At 50.5% G+C, this 18,183-nt stretch overlaps 1 protein-coding gene across 3 annotated transcripts in view; it reads right to left on the bottom strand.

Moving 5' to 3' along the window:
- Positions 1–18,183, bottom strand: part of UXS1 (UDP-glucuronate decarboxylase 1) — a 54,923-nt gene that overhangs the window by 11,611 nt on the left and 25,129 nt on the right. For 2 of the 3 annotated variants that reach the window (XM_061155338.1, XM_061155337.1), the window contains exons 6-9: positions 11,152–11,332; positions 4,585–4,689; positions 2,298–2,357; positions 620–741 (exon numbers count right to left, since the gene is read on the bottom strand). In XM_061155338.1, coding sequence (XP_061011321.1) covers positions 620–741; positions 2,298–2,357; positions 4,585–4,689; positions 11,152–11,332 — 468 coding nt within the window. The remainder of the gene's footprint in view (positions 1–619; positions 742–2,297; positions 2,358–4,584; positions 4,690–11,151; positions 11,333–18,183) is intronic. The other variant, XM_061155339.1, reaches the window with a different exon arrangement.

The raw sequence follows: 18,183 nt of genomic DNA on the forward strand, positions 1-18,183 counted from the left end.
CCCCAGAACTAATCAAGAACAACAGATGGCCTAGCTGGGGCCCCACCTGGACATCTCACTGGTGTCTGCACAGCCTTTAGGCGGACGGGACAGGGCCTGTGAGCAATAGCTCACAGCCCACAGCAGACAGCGGGAAGCCAGGTGGGAACCCAGACCCCCACCCCTCAGCTGGGAATGAGCAAATCCATAACACGGAAAGATCCATGGGCAGGCCGCAGCATGGGATGACTAAGGAGGCAGGGACTCAGAGGGTGAATAACAATCCCTGAAGACGCCCATCTGAAAGCAAAAATGAAGTATACCCACTAGATCACAGAAAGAGAAGTTAAAAAAAAAAAGTGTCCACCCACCCAGAGGCTTTGAGAAAACAGAAGCACTTATTATTAACTGCTGGTGGGCGGTTAGTCATAAAGCTGATCCAGCCACGCCAGGGTCTTCAAAACCCAAGGCTTCATCCCCAGAAATCATTTTTTAAAAATGAGACATGGGAATGGCTGTTGACAGCACTGTTAATTTATGACAGTGGGGAACCAGGGAACCCGTCCCTGGACAGGGTCAACCATGGTCAACTGTACTCAATCCAGCACAGTGACCTGTCTACACTGCCAGCCCCTGATACCTGCTTCATGTAGGCATAGCACATGGTCTCGGCGACTCGCTTCCCTTCGTCATAGCAGGCTCGGGGTCCTATGGGATTCACGTGGCCCCAGTAATCCTCGGTTTGTGGGTGGACTTCAGGGTCTGCAGGAGGGAGGGGGGTGGTGGTGGAAGAGGAAGCGCTTTCAGAACCTCCCTTTGTTCAAGTTCACATATTTCACAGACAATGGATAACGATGATGCAAAAGGGAGTTTGGGAAAGACCAGGATCAGCATCTCACCTGGAGAGACACCTATCAGAGGGGATTTGGGATTTCTGCTAAGGGCGGGGTAGGCTGGACACCCACAGAGAGGCCCTGAATGCCGCAGAGGACCAACAGAAAAGGGGGGGCATAGACACCTGCTCCTCAGCTGGCACCAGTTGGGTGGAAATGCCAGAGGTTCACGACCCAGCTTCACCCCCTCACAAAGCCACTTTGTTACTACAGCAGTGAGGATGCAGGGGACACATCATCTCAAACCCGTCCCCTCTTCAGCATCGGGGGGGCCGGCACACCAGATGGGGGTGCCTGCAGGCACCACTGTTGGAGCAGACCTGGGGACCTCTGAGAATCGCCCCAACATCACTCACAAGCTGACATCAGAGGCGAGATGCTAAGTGAGGGTAGTAGGGGGTCGTGGAAAAGACATCCGGGGCAGGATAGGGACCATCAGGACACCGAGACAGGAACAAGGACACGGCCTCACTGCTTCTGGGACACATGATACAAAGGGCCTCCTTGTACCGCGTGGGGACCTGCCAAGCTCTGCAGAGTCTGGAGATGGGAAGCACCTCTCAATATCCCTTCCTGGAGCTGGTGGGAGGCTGGGCGCTGCCTGGACTTCAGAGTTGTGGGGGTGCTCTGCCTTGCCAGCGGAGGCAAAGAGCAGAGCCGCGTCATCAGAACTGCAGCTTCTATGATTTTTTTCACTTGGTTCCCTTATTTATTTTTTTAAAAGGCATCTCTTCCCACACTGCCCTCTCACTTCCCGGCCGTGACAGCAACGCCTGGAGAAAATCACACTGCATTAGCATCTGGCTTCCGCTGCATCCACTAAGTGGTTCTCCAGCACCCTGCGTCTGCAGGCAGGGCTGGGCAGGAGCCCCTGAGTAGACCGGGCCCTTGGCTCCCTCTGAACGCTCACATCCTCAAGGTTTGGGGCGGGCAGGGCAAAGCAGGCGCCAGGGTTTTCTAGCTCCACCTACTTAAGGCTCTCTCAGAACCTACCCTAAAACAGAGGAGGCAACCAGCACACATTTGTCTCCCCACCATCTGTCTCCTGACCCCTGAGCTTCTGGGATTTGGAGAGCGGAGGGGATGGGGGTGCTGGTTTCACTAAAGAGCAAACCCTCTGGCTAAACCAGTGAAGCCTCCATGATCTGACTCCTGAGGTGCCTCTGGAGCAAAGACACTTCTGTGAATTTTTAAGTGGCCGCTGCTCGTTGGCAAGGTGACATAACCCAGTCCTAGTTAGGGGAGGTCCTTCAGCAGGAGAAAAAGGCTCATCCCATCCAGAGGAGGGAACCCCTTGGCCGCTGCCTGCTGCAGAGAAACAGCCAGGCGGACCTTCTGGAAACGAGTCTAGACTCACTGGTCCTTCTCCCCCTGCTGCTGTGACAGGAGCCAGCTGTCCAGGGGGCTGGAGTGATACCCACTCACCTCCGTACACCTCTGAGGTGGAGGCCAGGAGTAGACGGGCCCCAACTCGCTTTGCCAGCCCTGCGGAAACATGACAGGACACTGTCAGCTTCAAGGAACAAGGAAAACAAGCGTACAGCCAATTTAAGGATTGTTTTGGTATAAATGTTATCTGGCCATCCGGGCACTGTAAGTTATCCACTCTTACTGCATCTACTTTGGAATCTAAATTTAAACTGTAAGAAAAGCACAAATGAACTCCCAGAAACACGGCAGTTAGCTGGACATGTGTGACTGTGAACAGGGCCAAACGCACAGCCTGTGGACTTTATTATAAGGCATGACGTGGGGAATTTTATAAAGATCCCTTTACCTGAACGTGGCAACCAGCACCCCATCAGGTAACTACCCTCACCCTCGCAGGCAGAGAGCAAGGTCCTTCGAACCCTGACACTCTCTCCATTGATGGTCAGCCTTCTCTCCTCTGCTCCCCACATGCCCCAGGCACCTCCAACTGTGCCCAAGACCGTCTCCTGTTCAGGTACCTCTGCCCCACTCCCTCTTTCCTTTGAGGTCCAGCTTCCGCAGTATCTTCTCCAAAGTAACTGGCCATGTCTGTGTCCAGCTCTGACCCCTTCTCAGCAAAAATGGACTAGAGTATTGTCACCTGCCAAGCTCAGGTCAATCTCTAAGACAGCAGCCCCCAACCTTTTGGGCACCAGGGGCCGGTTTAATGGAAGACAATTATTCCAAAGACGCGGCAGGGGTAGGAGGATGGTTTGGGGACAGTTCGAGCACATTACATTTATTGTGCACTTTATTTCTATTATTATTACACTGTGACATATAGTAAAATAATTACACACTTTGCCAGATGCAGCTTAGCTGTCACTTGCCACTCACTGGCAGGGTTCGGACATGAGTCTACAGCTGATTTATTCTGGTCTCTGCAGTCAGACCTCTCTGCCAGTGATACTCTGTAACTGCAGCTGCTCCCCAGCACTAGCATTATCGCCTCAGCTCCACCTGAGATCAACAGGCAGTGGAGTCTTATAAGGGGCTCTCAACCTAGGTTCCTTGCATGTGCAGTTCACAGTGGGGTCTGTGCTCCTATGAGAATCTAATGCTGCCCCTGACCTGATAGGAGGCAGAGCTCAGGCGGAAATGTGAGTGATGGGGAGTGGCTGTAAATACAGATGAAGCTTCACTCGCTGCTCACCTCCTGCTGTGCGGCCCAGTTCCTAACAGGTCATGGACCGGTACCTGGGGCCCCTGCTCTAAGGGCATTTCAGGGCATCAGCTGTGGGAACCTCTCCATCCCCCATGGTCACCAAGTACCCGAGTGTAACCTCATCTGACCTACCCCCTGTCAGTGGACAGGAGGGAGCATCATGTAACAGGTGGGAGGAAGGTCCTCTTTCTAAATATTGTGAGCATGGTAGCTGTTTCTGCACTGCCTCCAGCCCCACGTGGAGGTGGGGTGGGGGGCTGGAGAGAGCTGGGGGCAGGTGCATGCAGTGCTAAGAACAGGGTGTCTCCACCACATGCACCTGATGGTCAGGACACCAGTGCCCTCTGAGTTAGAGAAAGCGTCCTTCACTTCCTGTAGAGCCTGCTGCCCCGAAGGTTTTCTCTAAGAGACCGTGCTCCCCTCCCCGCTGCCCCTTTCTCAAATTGAAATGCAGGGCTGTTTCCCAAACCCAGTTACAAAATCTGCTTTAAATATTCCATAATTAAATCCACTTTTCACTTGACATTTAAAGAAGCGGTTCCTCTCTTCACTTCAAACCTAATCAAAACCCTTGGTCTTTAAACCCATGGGAACGGAAGCGCCTCTGACCTCAACCACCCAGTGCACGTGGTCCACGCTCTGGATTTGTCTGTGGGCTCAAACACGGCCACCCGGGGCGGTGCTCATGCTCACCTTCCACTTCCAGGATGAGGCCTGTGGTCAGTCTGGAGCTTAGTTCCCTCAACCCCACGAGGAGGCTCTCCCATCCCCAACCCTGTGGGCCCAGCCCACACCCCACCTCACATCAGAGCCTACAGTGCCCCTTCCAGCCCCAAGGCACGCATGCCACAAGTAGGGGAAGTGCAGGAGGGGCAGGCGGCCACTTGGAAGGCTTGGGATGTCACTGAGGCAATGCAGACCGATTCCCACAGCGATGGACACCCATGATGAGTTGTGACGGCAAATCCAGTCACCCTGAGAGCATGCATGGGGAAGGGGGGCTGAAGAACAGAACTGACAGGATCCAGTGCCTGGTCCCGACACCCTGACGGCCTGCAGGATGAGGGACTGACTCACCCAGCATGTTTAGTGTTCCGATGGTGTTGGTCTTCAATGTCTTGATGGGATTGTACATGTAGTTGGGAGGCGAGGCAGGAGACGCCAGGTGGTAGATCTGGTCCACTGTGAGGGGTGGTGGGAGGCAAAACACACCTGTTACTTTCAGGGAAAACACTGGAAAATGAGGACCTCCCAGAATTGGACCGCGTGCAAACAGTGCTCATGTATCTTTCACCGAAATTCTACTCATCACCTTTCATTCTTCTTAGAAACTAGTTCACATATATGAGACTGGAAGAACTTTAGACAGAAACAAAGTCTGATCATCCGGAACAAGAGCATGCCGGGGCCCCTCATGTGGCCTGTTCCCCTCTACCTAGAATCGGTCTGATCGCCAAGTGGACTGCTCCCTGAGAAGATCTATCTGGATGAAGTGCTCAGACTGGAAGGCAGACTGAGTTCTCAGACACGGAGAGAAGCATGAATATCAAAATGAGCAATATTTTAAGTTTATAAAAACAAATCTGACACAAAGGGAGGAAAGTGTGGGAGATGAGAGAGCTTTTGCTCTGTTTCTACTTATCCTGCAGTATAAACACCAGATCTAGAGGTGGTTTTAGAGCCATGAATAGCGAAAACGTCTGGATCCCACATGACTCCCCTGGCACAGAGGTAATGCTTTAATATCTGTGCCCTCGACCCCAGAAATGAATGAATAAATAAAAATTGAAAACAACATTCATATGGAAACTCTCAAGAGTGTCCAAATAGCCAAGATAACTTTGAAAAAGTGCAAAGTTGAAGGACTCACATTTTCTGATTTCAAAACACAATACAAAGCTACAGTAACAAAAGGGTGTGTTACTGGTATAAAGACATAGAGACCAAAGGATTGCAGTAGACAGCTCACAAATAAACCCTCTGTGTACAGTCACAAGATCTCTGACAAGGGTGCTGAGCCACACAGTGGAGAAAGGATAGTCTCTTTGACAAATGGTGTTGGGAAAACTGCACATCCACGTGCAAAAGAATGAGACTGGACCCTGATCTTACACCACACACAAAAACCAACTCGAAACAGACTAAGAGCCTAAATACAAGACTTAAAGGAATAAAACTCCCAGAAGAAAACACACGGGGAAAGCTGCATGACACTGAATTTAGGAAAGATTTCTTGAATTTGACACCAAAAGTAAAGGAAACAGAGCAAAAATAGACAAATGAGACTAGGTCAAACATTCTGCCAGGATCAAAAGACACCATCAACAAAGTAAAGACAGCCTACAGAATGGGAGAAAATACTTGCAAATTATATGTGATAAGCTAATATTCAGAATACATAAAGAACTCTTAAAATGAACAACACAAAATCAACCAACTTAAAAGATGCAAACATTGAATATATTGATACATCTCCAAAGATGATACACAAATGGCTAATAAGCGTATGAAAAAATGCTCAATGTCACTTAACAGAAACACGAAAATCAAGACCACACTGAGGTATTGCCTCACATGGATCAGGATGTCTACTACCAAAAACCCCCCCAAAGAGTAACAAAAGCTGTCTTCAAGGATGTGGAGAAACTGGAGCCCTTGTGCACTGCTGGTGGGAAGGCAAACGCTGCAGCCACCATGGTAACAGTGGGGCCTTCCCTCAGAATATTAGAAATGGAATCAACATAGGACGACATTTCACTCCTGGGACTACAGCCAAGGGAATGAAAGAGCAGAGTCTCAAAGAGACACTCGCGCTCGCACGTGCCCAGCAGCATTGCTTACAGTAGCCAAGAGGTGAGAGCCACGCAGGGTCCCCGCACAGACGGCCCAAGAGGCGAGACGCACGCAGGGTCCCTGCACAGACGGCCCAGTGAGCAAAGGACTGCCCCCCCGCCCCTCCTGGGAGGGCTAAGGCACGCTCTGTAACACGAGACCTCACGTGGCCTTAAGCAGTGTCTCCTTCCATAGGGGACACATCCTGCCTGTAACAGTAAGGCCCCAGTGCCCTCACCAGTCACTGACAGTCTCCCAGAAGGAATTACGGGCAGGACAGTGGGGGAAACTTCAGAACAAGCATAAAAAATCAGTCATGAGAGGTGCTAGGAAGACACCATGAAGCATTAATAACCAAGGTGAACTCTCACCACCCAGGAAAAAATGCTCAGAGCCTGCCCACTGCATGGCACACTGCACCCAAACAAGCATGATGTTCAAATCCCTGAGCCGGGGGAGGGCGACCAGCGTAGCAATCCGTCTGTGCTGGCTGCCAGCCACCAAGCGACTCTCCCGCCACACTGTCCCATGAACAAGCCGGCATGCCGTAACGGCAGCTGGGAAAACAGGAGCCTTGAGAAATGAGCCCGAAAGAGCTCAAGTTAAAGCGTGATTAAAACAGTAAAACCAACTTGAGTTCTCCTTTCTCGCATAATTTCCTTAAATAGGTTCAAAGTAGTGTTCTTGGCAGGCTGTGGGCATGTTATTTTTATGCTGGGAGGAAGACGGGCCCAGGGTGGGGTGGCCACAGCACACTGGTCCTCCTGTGAATTCTGAAAACTCAGTCTAACCCCAAATGAATGAATTCGGCACATGTGAGACATAGATACAGAAAGAAAAAAGCACTCAAAACTAACAGCTCTTGAGATAATTCAAAATTACTTCTCAGAATCCATACCAAAAAAAAAAATCAGGTGCTATCTCCTACCAAAGGGGAAATCCACAGAGAGACAGAATATTTACATCTTCCTGCAGTATTTTTCTTTTTACCATGTTTTTTTAACCAAGTTCTCTGCGTGACCTGTGTCAAACCTCTGCCGTGTCATGGCCACTCATGGCCACATGGCACACACAGCCTGACCACTGCTCCCCGACACCAGCATCTGTGGTGGAAAACAGGGCTTAAGAAGATACACAACTTTTCAAAGTGTAAAGACCAAATTTCTCTTGGCATGGAAAATTAAGAGTGGGATTGTGCCTTGACTTCGTATCAAATAATACTGACTTAATGCCAAGGGGAGGCTGCCTGCTTGAGGTCTGGCCCAGCCCCGGATCAGCCACCAGCTGGCATGCCCCCCGCCCCCCACAATGATAAAAGGCGGCACCCAACGTGCTGGCTTCCCTGGAGGAATTCCATGTTACACAGAGGGTCTCTGAGCTCCACAGCCTCTGCGTTCAATGCTTACACTTGCACCATCACTGTAAGTGGGAAAATTTCTAAACTACTGAATATAATTCTACAGAAACATTCTAATCTGAGGGGCACTCTTCAAATGCCCACAGAAACACGGACCCAAAGCTCTCAGCAAATGCCGTTTTCAGTCCCACCTCTTACCATCACCTGGCAGAGTTGCGGGTCTTGGATTCTTCCGCCTGGTACAAGGAACTAACAGAAAGGGCTCAGCACCCAGGGCTAACACCCCACCCGACACACATGTTCAGAGAACTAGCAGTGTCCACCACAAAGACATGCCAACAGTGCCAGGACACAGCAGTGCACATCGGGGTCACTAAGGTCACTACCGTCATCTGCCTGTGGCTCTGGGCCCCTGGATGTCCTCCCAGGGCGCCGTCAGGGCCAGGACCCAGCTCCCCAGCCACCAGGGCCTCTCTGCCTGCTGCCTTCTCTGCAGACACGCTGCCCATGAAGCGGGGGGACAAGCTCTCAGGGAAGCTCTGGGGAGTCACAGGCTACACACATCCCAGGTGATAACAGCAGTGACCTCACATCCGTACCGGGCACTTCCCGAGCCACGTCCACTTCCTGGACGGCCAGGTGCGGCAAACAAGCCCCGCCCCCAGCCACATGGGGTGACGAAGCTGTGCTATGTTCACGCCGTGGGCAGATGCTAACAGCACAGAGTAGGGGGGAGACAAGTCTCTGTAAAAAGACCTGGTGCAGCCGCACAGCAGAACACGACTAAGTGCCAAAAAAATGAAAATAATAATAAACAAAATAATAATGAAGTAGCACTGCGTGAATGATACAGAAAGATCACCAGGATACAAAAAGCAAGGGGGAAAAAATTCAGAGCAACACAAAAAATGCTACTTTCTCTACCGTGGGGAAGAATCATGAATACCTGCTTGTGTTAACTGGGTCACAGAAGGAAACTGCAGATGAGCGAATATTAAGAGCAGTCTCCTGGAGTGAGGTGGCAGGCAGAGGCAAGAGGAAGACTTTTTAAGGAATTTCTTTTTAATTTTTTTTAAAAAAATTGAACCATATAATTTATATTGCCTATTAACCATACATTTAATCTAAAAAGATCACATTTAAAGAAAAACTGATTAGATGTTAATAAGAACAGAGAGAGCATTTTTGGATAAGAGGATTAATTTTCTATTTTCTTTTTTATACTTTTCCAAATGTTCTGTAGCATCTGTGTATTACTTTTATCACTAGGAAAGAATCATCTTTTGAAAGGGGAGAAAAAATTAAGATTCTCTTCTATGTAACTTTTAAAATTTTTGTTTATTTTTAATTATTTCTTGCCTTTTAGTTATTTAATTATTTCTGGTCTTTGCGGATGCTCAGACTTAGCTGCTCTGCAGCATGTGGGAGCTCCCCAGGTCAGGTATCAAACCTGTGTCCCCTGTATAGAAGGCCAGACTCTTAACCCCTTGACCATGACATTCTATCTCTCAGCCCCTGTGACCCTCCCATCTCTGCCGACTCCACTTTACCTATCCGTGTCCTCTGCACATGGATCAGAGGTATTTAAACAGTCATTCTGGTAACTTCATGTCCCTGCTACGTCTGCTCCAGGTCTGATGCTGGCTTTGCCTCTTCAGACCGAGTCTGTACCTTGGACGTGCACCATGCACCAGGAACAGTGGGGATAAACAGGCTGGACACAAGCTGCGCTTGCTGCCCTGCAGCCCTTGGGGTCAGAGGCTAACCCCCTGGGACCTTGGTGTGGTCTCCCTGGTTGTCCCTGGGTTTCCCTAGAGACTCTTCCTTACCTAGGCCTGGGGCCCTGGGATTCCTCTGGTGCACCTGTTGTCCTTGGGGTCTCCACTGAGGGGCGTGGGGAGTGAGGCAGGGGGAGGGGGTCCCAGGATGGGGTCTCCTCGTCGTGAGCCTGGGCTGGGGGCATCCATCCATGTTGGTCAGGCTATGGGGGGAGGTCTCCCCTGAGGAGCCTTCAGGGGAGAACTGGGTTCTCTGGGTGGATTTTTAGGAGGGCTCGTCCCCCCGGCCCCCTCGCTGGAAACCTGTCACTGAGAACCCCCCTCATGGGGCTCCTGGAGGGGAAACTTAACACAAGGGCCCCCGACCCCCAGAGTTGAGGCTGGGACTTACAGCCCGTCCACACTGTCCCAGCCCCGGGGCAGCTCCCACTCACTTCCACCCAGTCGGGGTTCTGTGTCCAGCACCATCTTGGGATCCTAGGGCAGGGCTCTCTGTCCCCTGCAGGAGCGGAAAAGGCTGCCGGCCATCAATCTGCTCATCTCCCAGCTGTGAGGACAGGAGGGGCTACTCCAGGCTCCCAATCGGTCAGATCAGAAACCTAAAGACCACCCGCCCACGAAGATAGTTCCTTCCTTTTCCAACTCATCTTCCGAGGGGCTCCCCCTCCTTTCAGGATCACCGCCCGCTGTCCTGTCCCTAGGGCCCTCTCCTGGAACAGACACCTGCCTGCGTCCAAGGTGACGTCACGTTCCCCAGCCACAGCTCAGCGACCACCGTCCCGACGGCCTGGTGTCCACCCCACAAACCGCACACACCCTCCACTGGGCCTGGCTTTTCAGAAACCTCCCACGTCCTGAATGGGTTGGGGGGTGGGGTAGGGGGGAGAATAATTCACTTTACTGCTTCCAGAGCCAGTCTGCAGGGTAGATTCAACATCAAAAACTTAAACGCTGTGGTGGGTAAAATCCAGAATTCTTTTAAGGCCATAAACAATCTGATTAAGTTATTTCAGTGATTACAATTTCTTCCAAAGCAACAACTTTCTTTCCTAATCCTCTAACCCTGACAATGCAGAGGCCTCTGTCGCAACCCCTGTGACAATAAGGCTTCCTGTTTGACCATTTCATAACTCATCACCACAAGGGGGCCCAGAGGCTACTGCGCCCGCCCAGACTCGAGCCACCCCAGTTATAAGCTCCTCCTCCACATGGACCACCCCGTCCTGAGTCCAGACAAAAGCTACTTTCCCACTGGAAATAGGAAATCAGAATAAACCACAGTGGTCACACTTGAAAATAACAAGATGTGTGCTGAGAAGAAGCTGGTAGACCTCTGTTGGGGAGATGAAGATCAAGTGGTACCCCTGGGACCCTGTAAAAACCCACACAGCATGCCAGCCCAGGAGACAAACAGACCAAAACAGTCTCACAGAATGCTTGCCCACAGAAGAACATTCCTGCCCTGCTGTAAATATCAGATCGACAGCCATGTAACAGGGAATCCAGACCGCTCCCCAATCCAGTCTCCATCACAGAGGCCAGGGTAGTGCCCGAGATGTGGTGAGACTTTCCAAAACCAGACAGGGACTCCACATGATCGAGTCAGCCACCCATCCGGGGGCCCCATCGAGCCCGCCCACCCACCAGGCACCAACCAGCACAGTAGCCCTCGCTCACCTTCAATGTACAGTGGCTCCACCACGTCGTGGTTGATCAGCTCAAAGTTCTCGTGGCCGATCCAGTGCTCCACGTTCCTCTTCCTGCCGGTGAAGAAGTTGTCCACCACGGTCACTTCGTGACCGTCCATCATGAGTTTGTCTGTGAGGTGGGAACCCACAAAGCCTGCGCCCCCAGTTACCTGCGTGGGGACAGGAGAGGAGAGGACGGTGATCACTCTGTACAAGGGATGTGTACCAGTGTAGCCCCTACTGAGCAGGGGAGGGTGTGTGCGGGCAGGGGAGGGTGTGTGTGCGGGCAGAGGGGTGTTTGCGGGCAGGGGAGAGTGTGTGTGTGGGCAGGGGGGTGTGTGCGCGCAGGGGAGAGTGTGTGTGGGGGCAGGGGGGTGTGTGTGGCTAGGTGAGGGTGTGTGCGGGGAGGGGGTTGTGTGTGCGGGCAGGGGAGGGTGTGTGCAGGCAGGCTGTGGACCTGTGGGTCCACAGGTGTGGGTCCTGTGACTCCAGAGCAGGGAGTTGGACCTGTATACGTCTAGGCAGTCTGGAAATCCAAACTGCCACCAGTAAGTGATATGGAAAGTAGCAGTTATGAGTTCAAAGTGCACTCTTCGATGGAGAACCTTTCATTACTAAAAGGTCCTTGTTTTATATGGGTGGGACGCTTAGCATCACTGCTACTGCTAAGTCGATTCAGTCATGTCCGACTCTGTGCAACCCTATAGACGGCAGCCCACCAGGCTCCTCTGTCTGTGGGATTCTCTGGGCAAGAATACTGGAGTGGGTTGCCATTTCCTTCTCCAATGAATGAAACTGAAAAGAGAAAGTGAAGTTGCTCAGTCGTATCCAACTCTTAGGGACCCCGTGGACTGCAGCCCACCAGGCTCCTCTGTCCATGGGATTTTCCAGGCAAGAGTACTGGAGTGGGGTGCCATTGCCTTCTCCGTTAGCATCACTGATGGGATGCTAATTCTTCTAGAATCACTTTTGTAAAAAGTGACCAGAATATGCGTCTATTTGGTGAACTACCAAAAAGAAGGATGTCATGTTTAAACTGGACTCAGAAACCTAATAAAAAGTTAACGCTCTTTCAAGCTGTTCACAAGAACAAAATAAGCAGCAGTAGATACTGTGTGCAGACCAAGGCCCTACGTGAGTAAGTTGCACTCTTTGGTTATGCACTGTCAGAGACCCAGCCAAACAGAAGTGGGGCAGCTTTGAATGACCACTGGAGGCCACAGATCACCAGGAATGCGCTTCTAAAACAGACACCCAGCAAATGGGAAAAGGCAATTATGACTGAAAAAAAAATTTAACTAATAAAAAGACTTGATCCAGATAATGTAAGCAGAGGGGGCTAGATAAAGTGCATTTTGTTTTTGGAGGGTAGGAGCAAAAATAATAAACTGATGGAAAATACATTCTCTACTCATCCTGGTGACCCATCTCACCTTCTCTTCCTCCAAAATTCACATTCCTGTCACCCTCCTGTTTCCAAAGTGAAAGAATTAACAGTAGAGAGAACACACACTTTTTACCTAAGGAGAAATCATCTTAACCTCTAGGTCTGTGGTTGTAAAACATTTACTCTGCATGAAATCCTCTGTTCATAGAAAACCTGATGTGTCTTTCCAGTGTTTATCCCAGGTGTGAGCAAAGTTGCCTGGGGAACAGGGGAGAAGGCTGACTGTGGTGGGGGTGAGGGGCGGGGAACAACACACCAGCCCAAGAAGAACCACCTGCCCACCACCGGAGGATGTGCTCAGATGAAAATACAAATGTGAAGGTTTAGAACATGCACAACCAAGAAGGCCCTCAGTCTCCCATCAGCTGCACCTGTTCTCTGTCGGGAACCCTGTATTCTACTCCCCTTTGCTTCAGGAAGAGAACCGACATCTGGGGGCTGGGGTTTTGGGCCAGGATCCCTGGATCCCTGAGAAAGACAACATCAACCTGTCCTCCTGATTCCATAGTCTGTCCACTTGTCTGGGGTGCGTTTTACCTTCAATGCTCCTACATTTTCATCTATACACCTGCACGGTGATTTGTAAGCACAATTTTCTGGAAAAATTACTAACTTCCAATCTGGCTCACCCCTAGTGCTTGACTCAGGTGAGATTTCATTGTGTCTTACCTCTGTTTAATTGCATTTTCCCACAGTTTCTACATTAGTAAAATTACAACTTTTCAGAAGAAATTTAACCCCTCTTAATGTAACTCTGTATCGATATGCAAACACTTCCTAAAATAAGATGTCCCATGGCATGCCAACTTTATCTCTGCACCTAAAGTAACCAGGTGAGACCTGGGAGCCAGCAGAAAAGCAGGGTGTTAAGTCACACAGGACAGCCGCCAACATCTCACTAGGCTCAGTGGCGAAGAAAAACTGTGTGAAGCACCTTTGTTATTGTTCAGTTGCTAAGTCATGTCTGACTCTTTGCAACCATATAGACTGTGGCCCACCAGACTCCTTTGTGCATGGGATTTCCCAGGTAAGAATACAGTTACAGTTCAGTTGCTCAGTCCCATCTGACTCTTTGCGATCCCATGGATTGAAGCAAGCCAGCAACCCTGTCCATCACCAACTCCAGGAGCCTGCTCAAACTCACATCCATCGGGTCAGGGACGCCATCCAACCATCTCATACTCTGTCATCCCCTTCTCCTCCTGCCTTCAATCTTTCCCAGCATCAAGGTCTTTTCCAGCGAGTCAGTTCTTCACATCAGGTAGCCAAAGTATTGGAGCTTCAGTTTCAGTCCTTCCAATGACTATTTAGGACTGATTTCCTTTAGGACTGACTGGTTTGACTTCCTTGCTGTCCAAGGGACTCTCAAGAGTCTTCTCCAACACCACAGGTCAAAACAATTCTTTGGTGCTCAGCCTTCTTTATGGTCCAGCTCTCACATACATACATGACTACCGGAAAAGCCATAGCTTTGACTAGACGGACCTTTGCTGGTAATGTCTCTGCTTTTTAATGTGCTGTCTAGGTTGGTCATAGCTTTTCTTCCAAGGAGCAAGCGATTTTAATTTCATGGCTTCAGAAGTGGTAAAGAAAACACCTGCCAAAGCAGGAGATATGGGTTCAATCCCTGGATCAGGAAGATCCCCTAGAGAAGGAAGTACCTTAGCATTTCTTAAAATAGATTAAAGATTTTTTCCGGAATAATTCCTTTCTATCTCAAGTACTTAGGTTTATGTAACACAGCTACATGTGTGTGTGCTAGGTTGCTTCAGTCATGTCTGACACTTTGTGACTCCATGGACTGTAGCCTGTCATGCTCCTCTGTCCATGGGATTCTCCAGGCAAGAATACTGTAGTGGGTTGCCATTTTGTTCTCCAGGGGATCTTCCCAACCCAGGGGCTAAGCCCACATCTCTTACATCTCCTGAGCTGGCAGGCAGATTCTTTACCACTAGTGCCACCATGTAACACAGCTGGGTGGTTATAAAATGTTTCTTCATCTCCTCAGGCAAGCATTTCAAATGGAAACAGAATGGGCAGAAGCTTGGCACTCAGACGGCTTCCTCAGGCCTCGCACATGGAACGGATCAGGCCCTGCACAGCTCCACTTGCCTCTGCGGTCCGTGATCTCAGCCCCACACGCTCCTGTGGGAGCCAGCAGGGTCCGGCTCAGGTCAGCACCCAAACTCAGGCCTCACAATTCATCAGCAAAAAGAAAACAAAATCTGTTGGAGCAAATCTCTTCTTTGTGCTGAGGCTTCAACAATTACTGAGAAGGCTTTAAGTTTCAGTGGCCATATGCCAGCCTTGGGCACCAAATGACTGAAATGTGGCTTAACCAATGAGGTGGTGAAGAGTGAAAAACACTAAGCCTATTGACTGTAATTATACGGAAAGTGAAATTAACTCCACAGGGCTCAGCATTGACAGGAAAACCATCCTCCCTGGCAGTGACAGGAACCCACGAGAGGCTATGCAGGGCTCATATATCAGCACAGAGTGTCAGATTTTCTGATCACTCTGACGGGTGGTAGCAGGAAGATTAGGAAAATCAGCTTTTCACTGATGTGTGTGTGGCTAAGTCACTTCTGTTATGTCCGACTCTTTGCGACCCCATGGACTGTAGCCCACCAGGCTCCTCTGTCCATGGGATTCTCCAGGCAAGAATACTGGAGTGGGTCGCCATGCCCTCCTCCAAGGGATCTTCCCCACCCAGGGACTGGACCCTCTTATTGTCTTAGATTGAACATCTCTTATGTCTAACCTGCATTGGCAGGTGAGTTCTTTACCACTAGCACCACCTGGGAAGCCCTCTTCACTGATGTCTCTCCCAAACTGTGCCTAAAGGCTTGCACGTTTTTGATATGATAGAAAATACCCAGAACACAAGTATACACAGGCTTCAGAGTCTGCTTGCAGTGAGATTTATGGAGCCACTTGAACAGGCAGGGACCTTCTGTAACTTCTAAAAAAAAAAAGGAGGTTGTGTGGGGGAAGCAGTTTAACTCTGAGTCACAAGTGTCAACTCTGGTGTCCGGGACACATGGTCCCTCAACAGAGATGTTGGCTATGAACAGACACCCCTGCATCCTAACCTTTCATACATCAAGGTCACAGGTCAATCAGGTGCTCCACATACCTGGTCAAACTAGACAACCACAACTGGTGAAAACTAACTCCAGAACCCAATATTTAAGTCTTTGGATTTTGTCCCAAGGTAAATGGCAGATGAAGAAACCATTATCCAAGAAAATCCACTAAAGTTCAGTCTGGACACAGGAGCCCCAGCCCACTCACTGCCTCACCATCCACCCCCACCCCCCATACCCCCACCCCGCCTCCACCAGTTCAGAGCAGGTGAGAAGGTGAGATTCTCAGGGATGGTCAAAAACAGGGGCTCCCAGTGACAAGATTCGGCATCTCACTGGGGAGGGCAAACCCTGCCTCCAGCATTTCTCATTTCTGGTCCCCTCTGGTCTGGATTGCTGACCCCTGAGCCTGGTGGTCAAGTGCCCCTTTCCCTACCCAGCTCCCACCTGTGCCCTACAGCAGAAGCTCCTCCCCACCCCCACAAAAGGCTGTGGCTCTGGGGCCCTGGTCACCCCTGCTCAGCCCCTATGTGGCCTAGGGGCGAGGCAAGAAGATCAGGGGCTACTCCTCCTGCCCCACTCCCCGCCTGCAAGCTGGGTTCACTCCCTCCTCCAGCTCCAGAGGTTTCCCATCAGGTGGCTCAGAGACTGTTCCCTGGGGACAGAAGGAGTCAATAAAAAAAGAGAACAAAGCTGTCCCTTAAGGAGCTGACTTTATTTGGAATAAAGGGGGAAAAGTTTAAGCGTAAGGGGGACTGGGATGGAGAGCAGCGAGAGGGGCTGGAGCCCCACAAGGACAGCTGGTTCAGCAGGCAGACCCGGGAGAGACCCTGGAGCCCCCAGAGTCAGGACAAACCTCCACAGCTTGGCTCAAAGCGCCAAAGGGGCGAGAATTTAGCTGAGTAGGACCAAGGGACAATTTATTACGTAAGGTCCTGCTGAAAGGACAGACCACAGCACAGGCCAGCCAGAGGAGCCTAACAGTTGCTGTGACCCCGCACAAGGAGAACGGCTCAACAGGGCCATCAGGGAAAGAAACAGTGACAAAGCCCGTGCTGGGACCACCTTCCAGGGTGACCGTGTCCATGCCCGAGGTTGCAGCTCTGATGAGCAGCCACCAGACTCTCACACTCCAGGGGAAACATGGCAGCAACGTAGACCAGCCAGGCCACTGAACAAAGACACCAACAAATCAAAATACAACAGGCCTGGTGGGGAGGGGTGACAGGATCCAGAGCTGCCACAGCTCCTACCCAAAGTGGCCAGTTTTCTACCAAAAATGTCGAGATGCACAAAGAAACAGCCGTGTGGGACTCACGCACAGGACAGCAACCAGACAACACACCTGCCGTGGGACCCAGCCGTCAGATTCAGTGGTCGCCAAGGTAGCCACCACTAGTATACGCAAAGAACTGGAGGGAGCCAGCTGAGGAAGTGGAGAGAGACTAAAGAGAAGAAAGTCGGAAGACAGAAATGGATGGAGATTCTGTCATCAAGTGCAGTAACCAAAGAGGAAAAGGCACCAGAGAGTCAACAATCTGGATCCAGAAGAAGAACAAACATGCAAATGGGAAGCCAGAACCAGAGGTGGTTTATGCAATATGCAGAACAGACAGAACTTGTACGGGAATGTGAGCAGAGCCTGTGACAAACATGAGGTGCCGATGACCACCCCAACATGCAGGTAATGGGAAAATACTAAGGAAAGAATAGCTGAAACTCCCCAAAACTGATGAAACACGGTAACCCACACGTTCAAGAGGTTCCACAAGCTCCAAGCAGGAAAACGTAAACATGGTAGACATGTCACACTAAAAATGACGACAACCAGAGACAAAGCTGAAGTCTGAGAGCAGCTGCGTTGGGCTGAATACTGTCCGGCAAAGTGTACGTCCTGTGAGCCTCAGAATGTGACATGATTTGGAAACGGGGTCACTGCAGGTGTGACTGGTTAAGGTGAGGTCACTGTGGAGCAGGGTGGACCACGAGTCCAGCATGAGACACAGAGAGAGCAACACATGGCGGTGGAGGCCGAGACTGGGGTGAAGCCCCACAGAGCAGGGGGCTCAGGGACTCCTAGCCAAAGTACACGGCAGACGAAGGCCTGGGACAATCCCCCCCAGAGCCACCAGAGAGGACAGCCCTGCCAACAATGTGGGTGTAGACATCCAGCTTCCAGAACTGGGAGTCTCTGCTGGTATAAGTTACAGAGTCGGTGGAATTGTTACTGCGGCCACAGGAAACTGAACAGGAGGCAAAAGAAAATGACCCCCGAAGTGCAGGGAACCCCGTGACTCACTGCTGACATTTCCTAACAAATGACAGAGGAAGCAGCAGAGAGAAACTGCAGCCAAGAATTACAAACACCAAAGATAACTTCTAGAGATAAAAAACAAAAATAAGATAAGAAATGAGTGAATTTATTGCTAGCAGACCGGCCATACAAGAAACACTAAATTCTTCAGGCTTAAGGCAAATGATTCTA

This window comes from Dama dama, chromosome 11 (genome assembly GCF_033118175.1).
Source record: "Dama dama isolate Ldn47 chromosome 11, ASM3311817v1, whole genome shotgun sequence".
Lineage (NCBI taxonomy): Eukaryota > Metazoa > Chordata > Mammalia > Artiodactyla > Cervidae > Dama > Dama dama.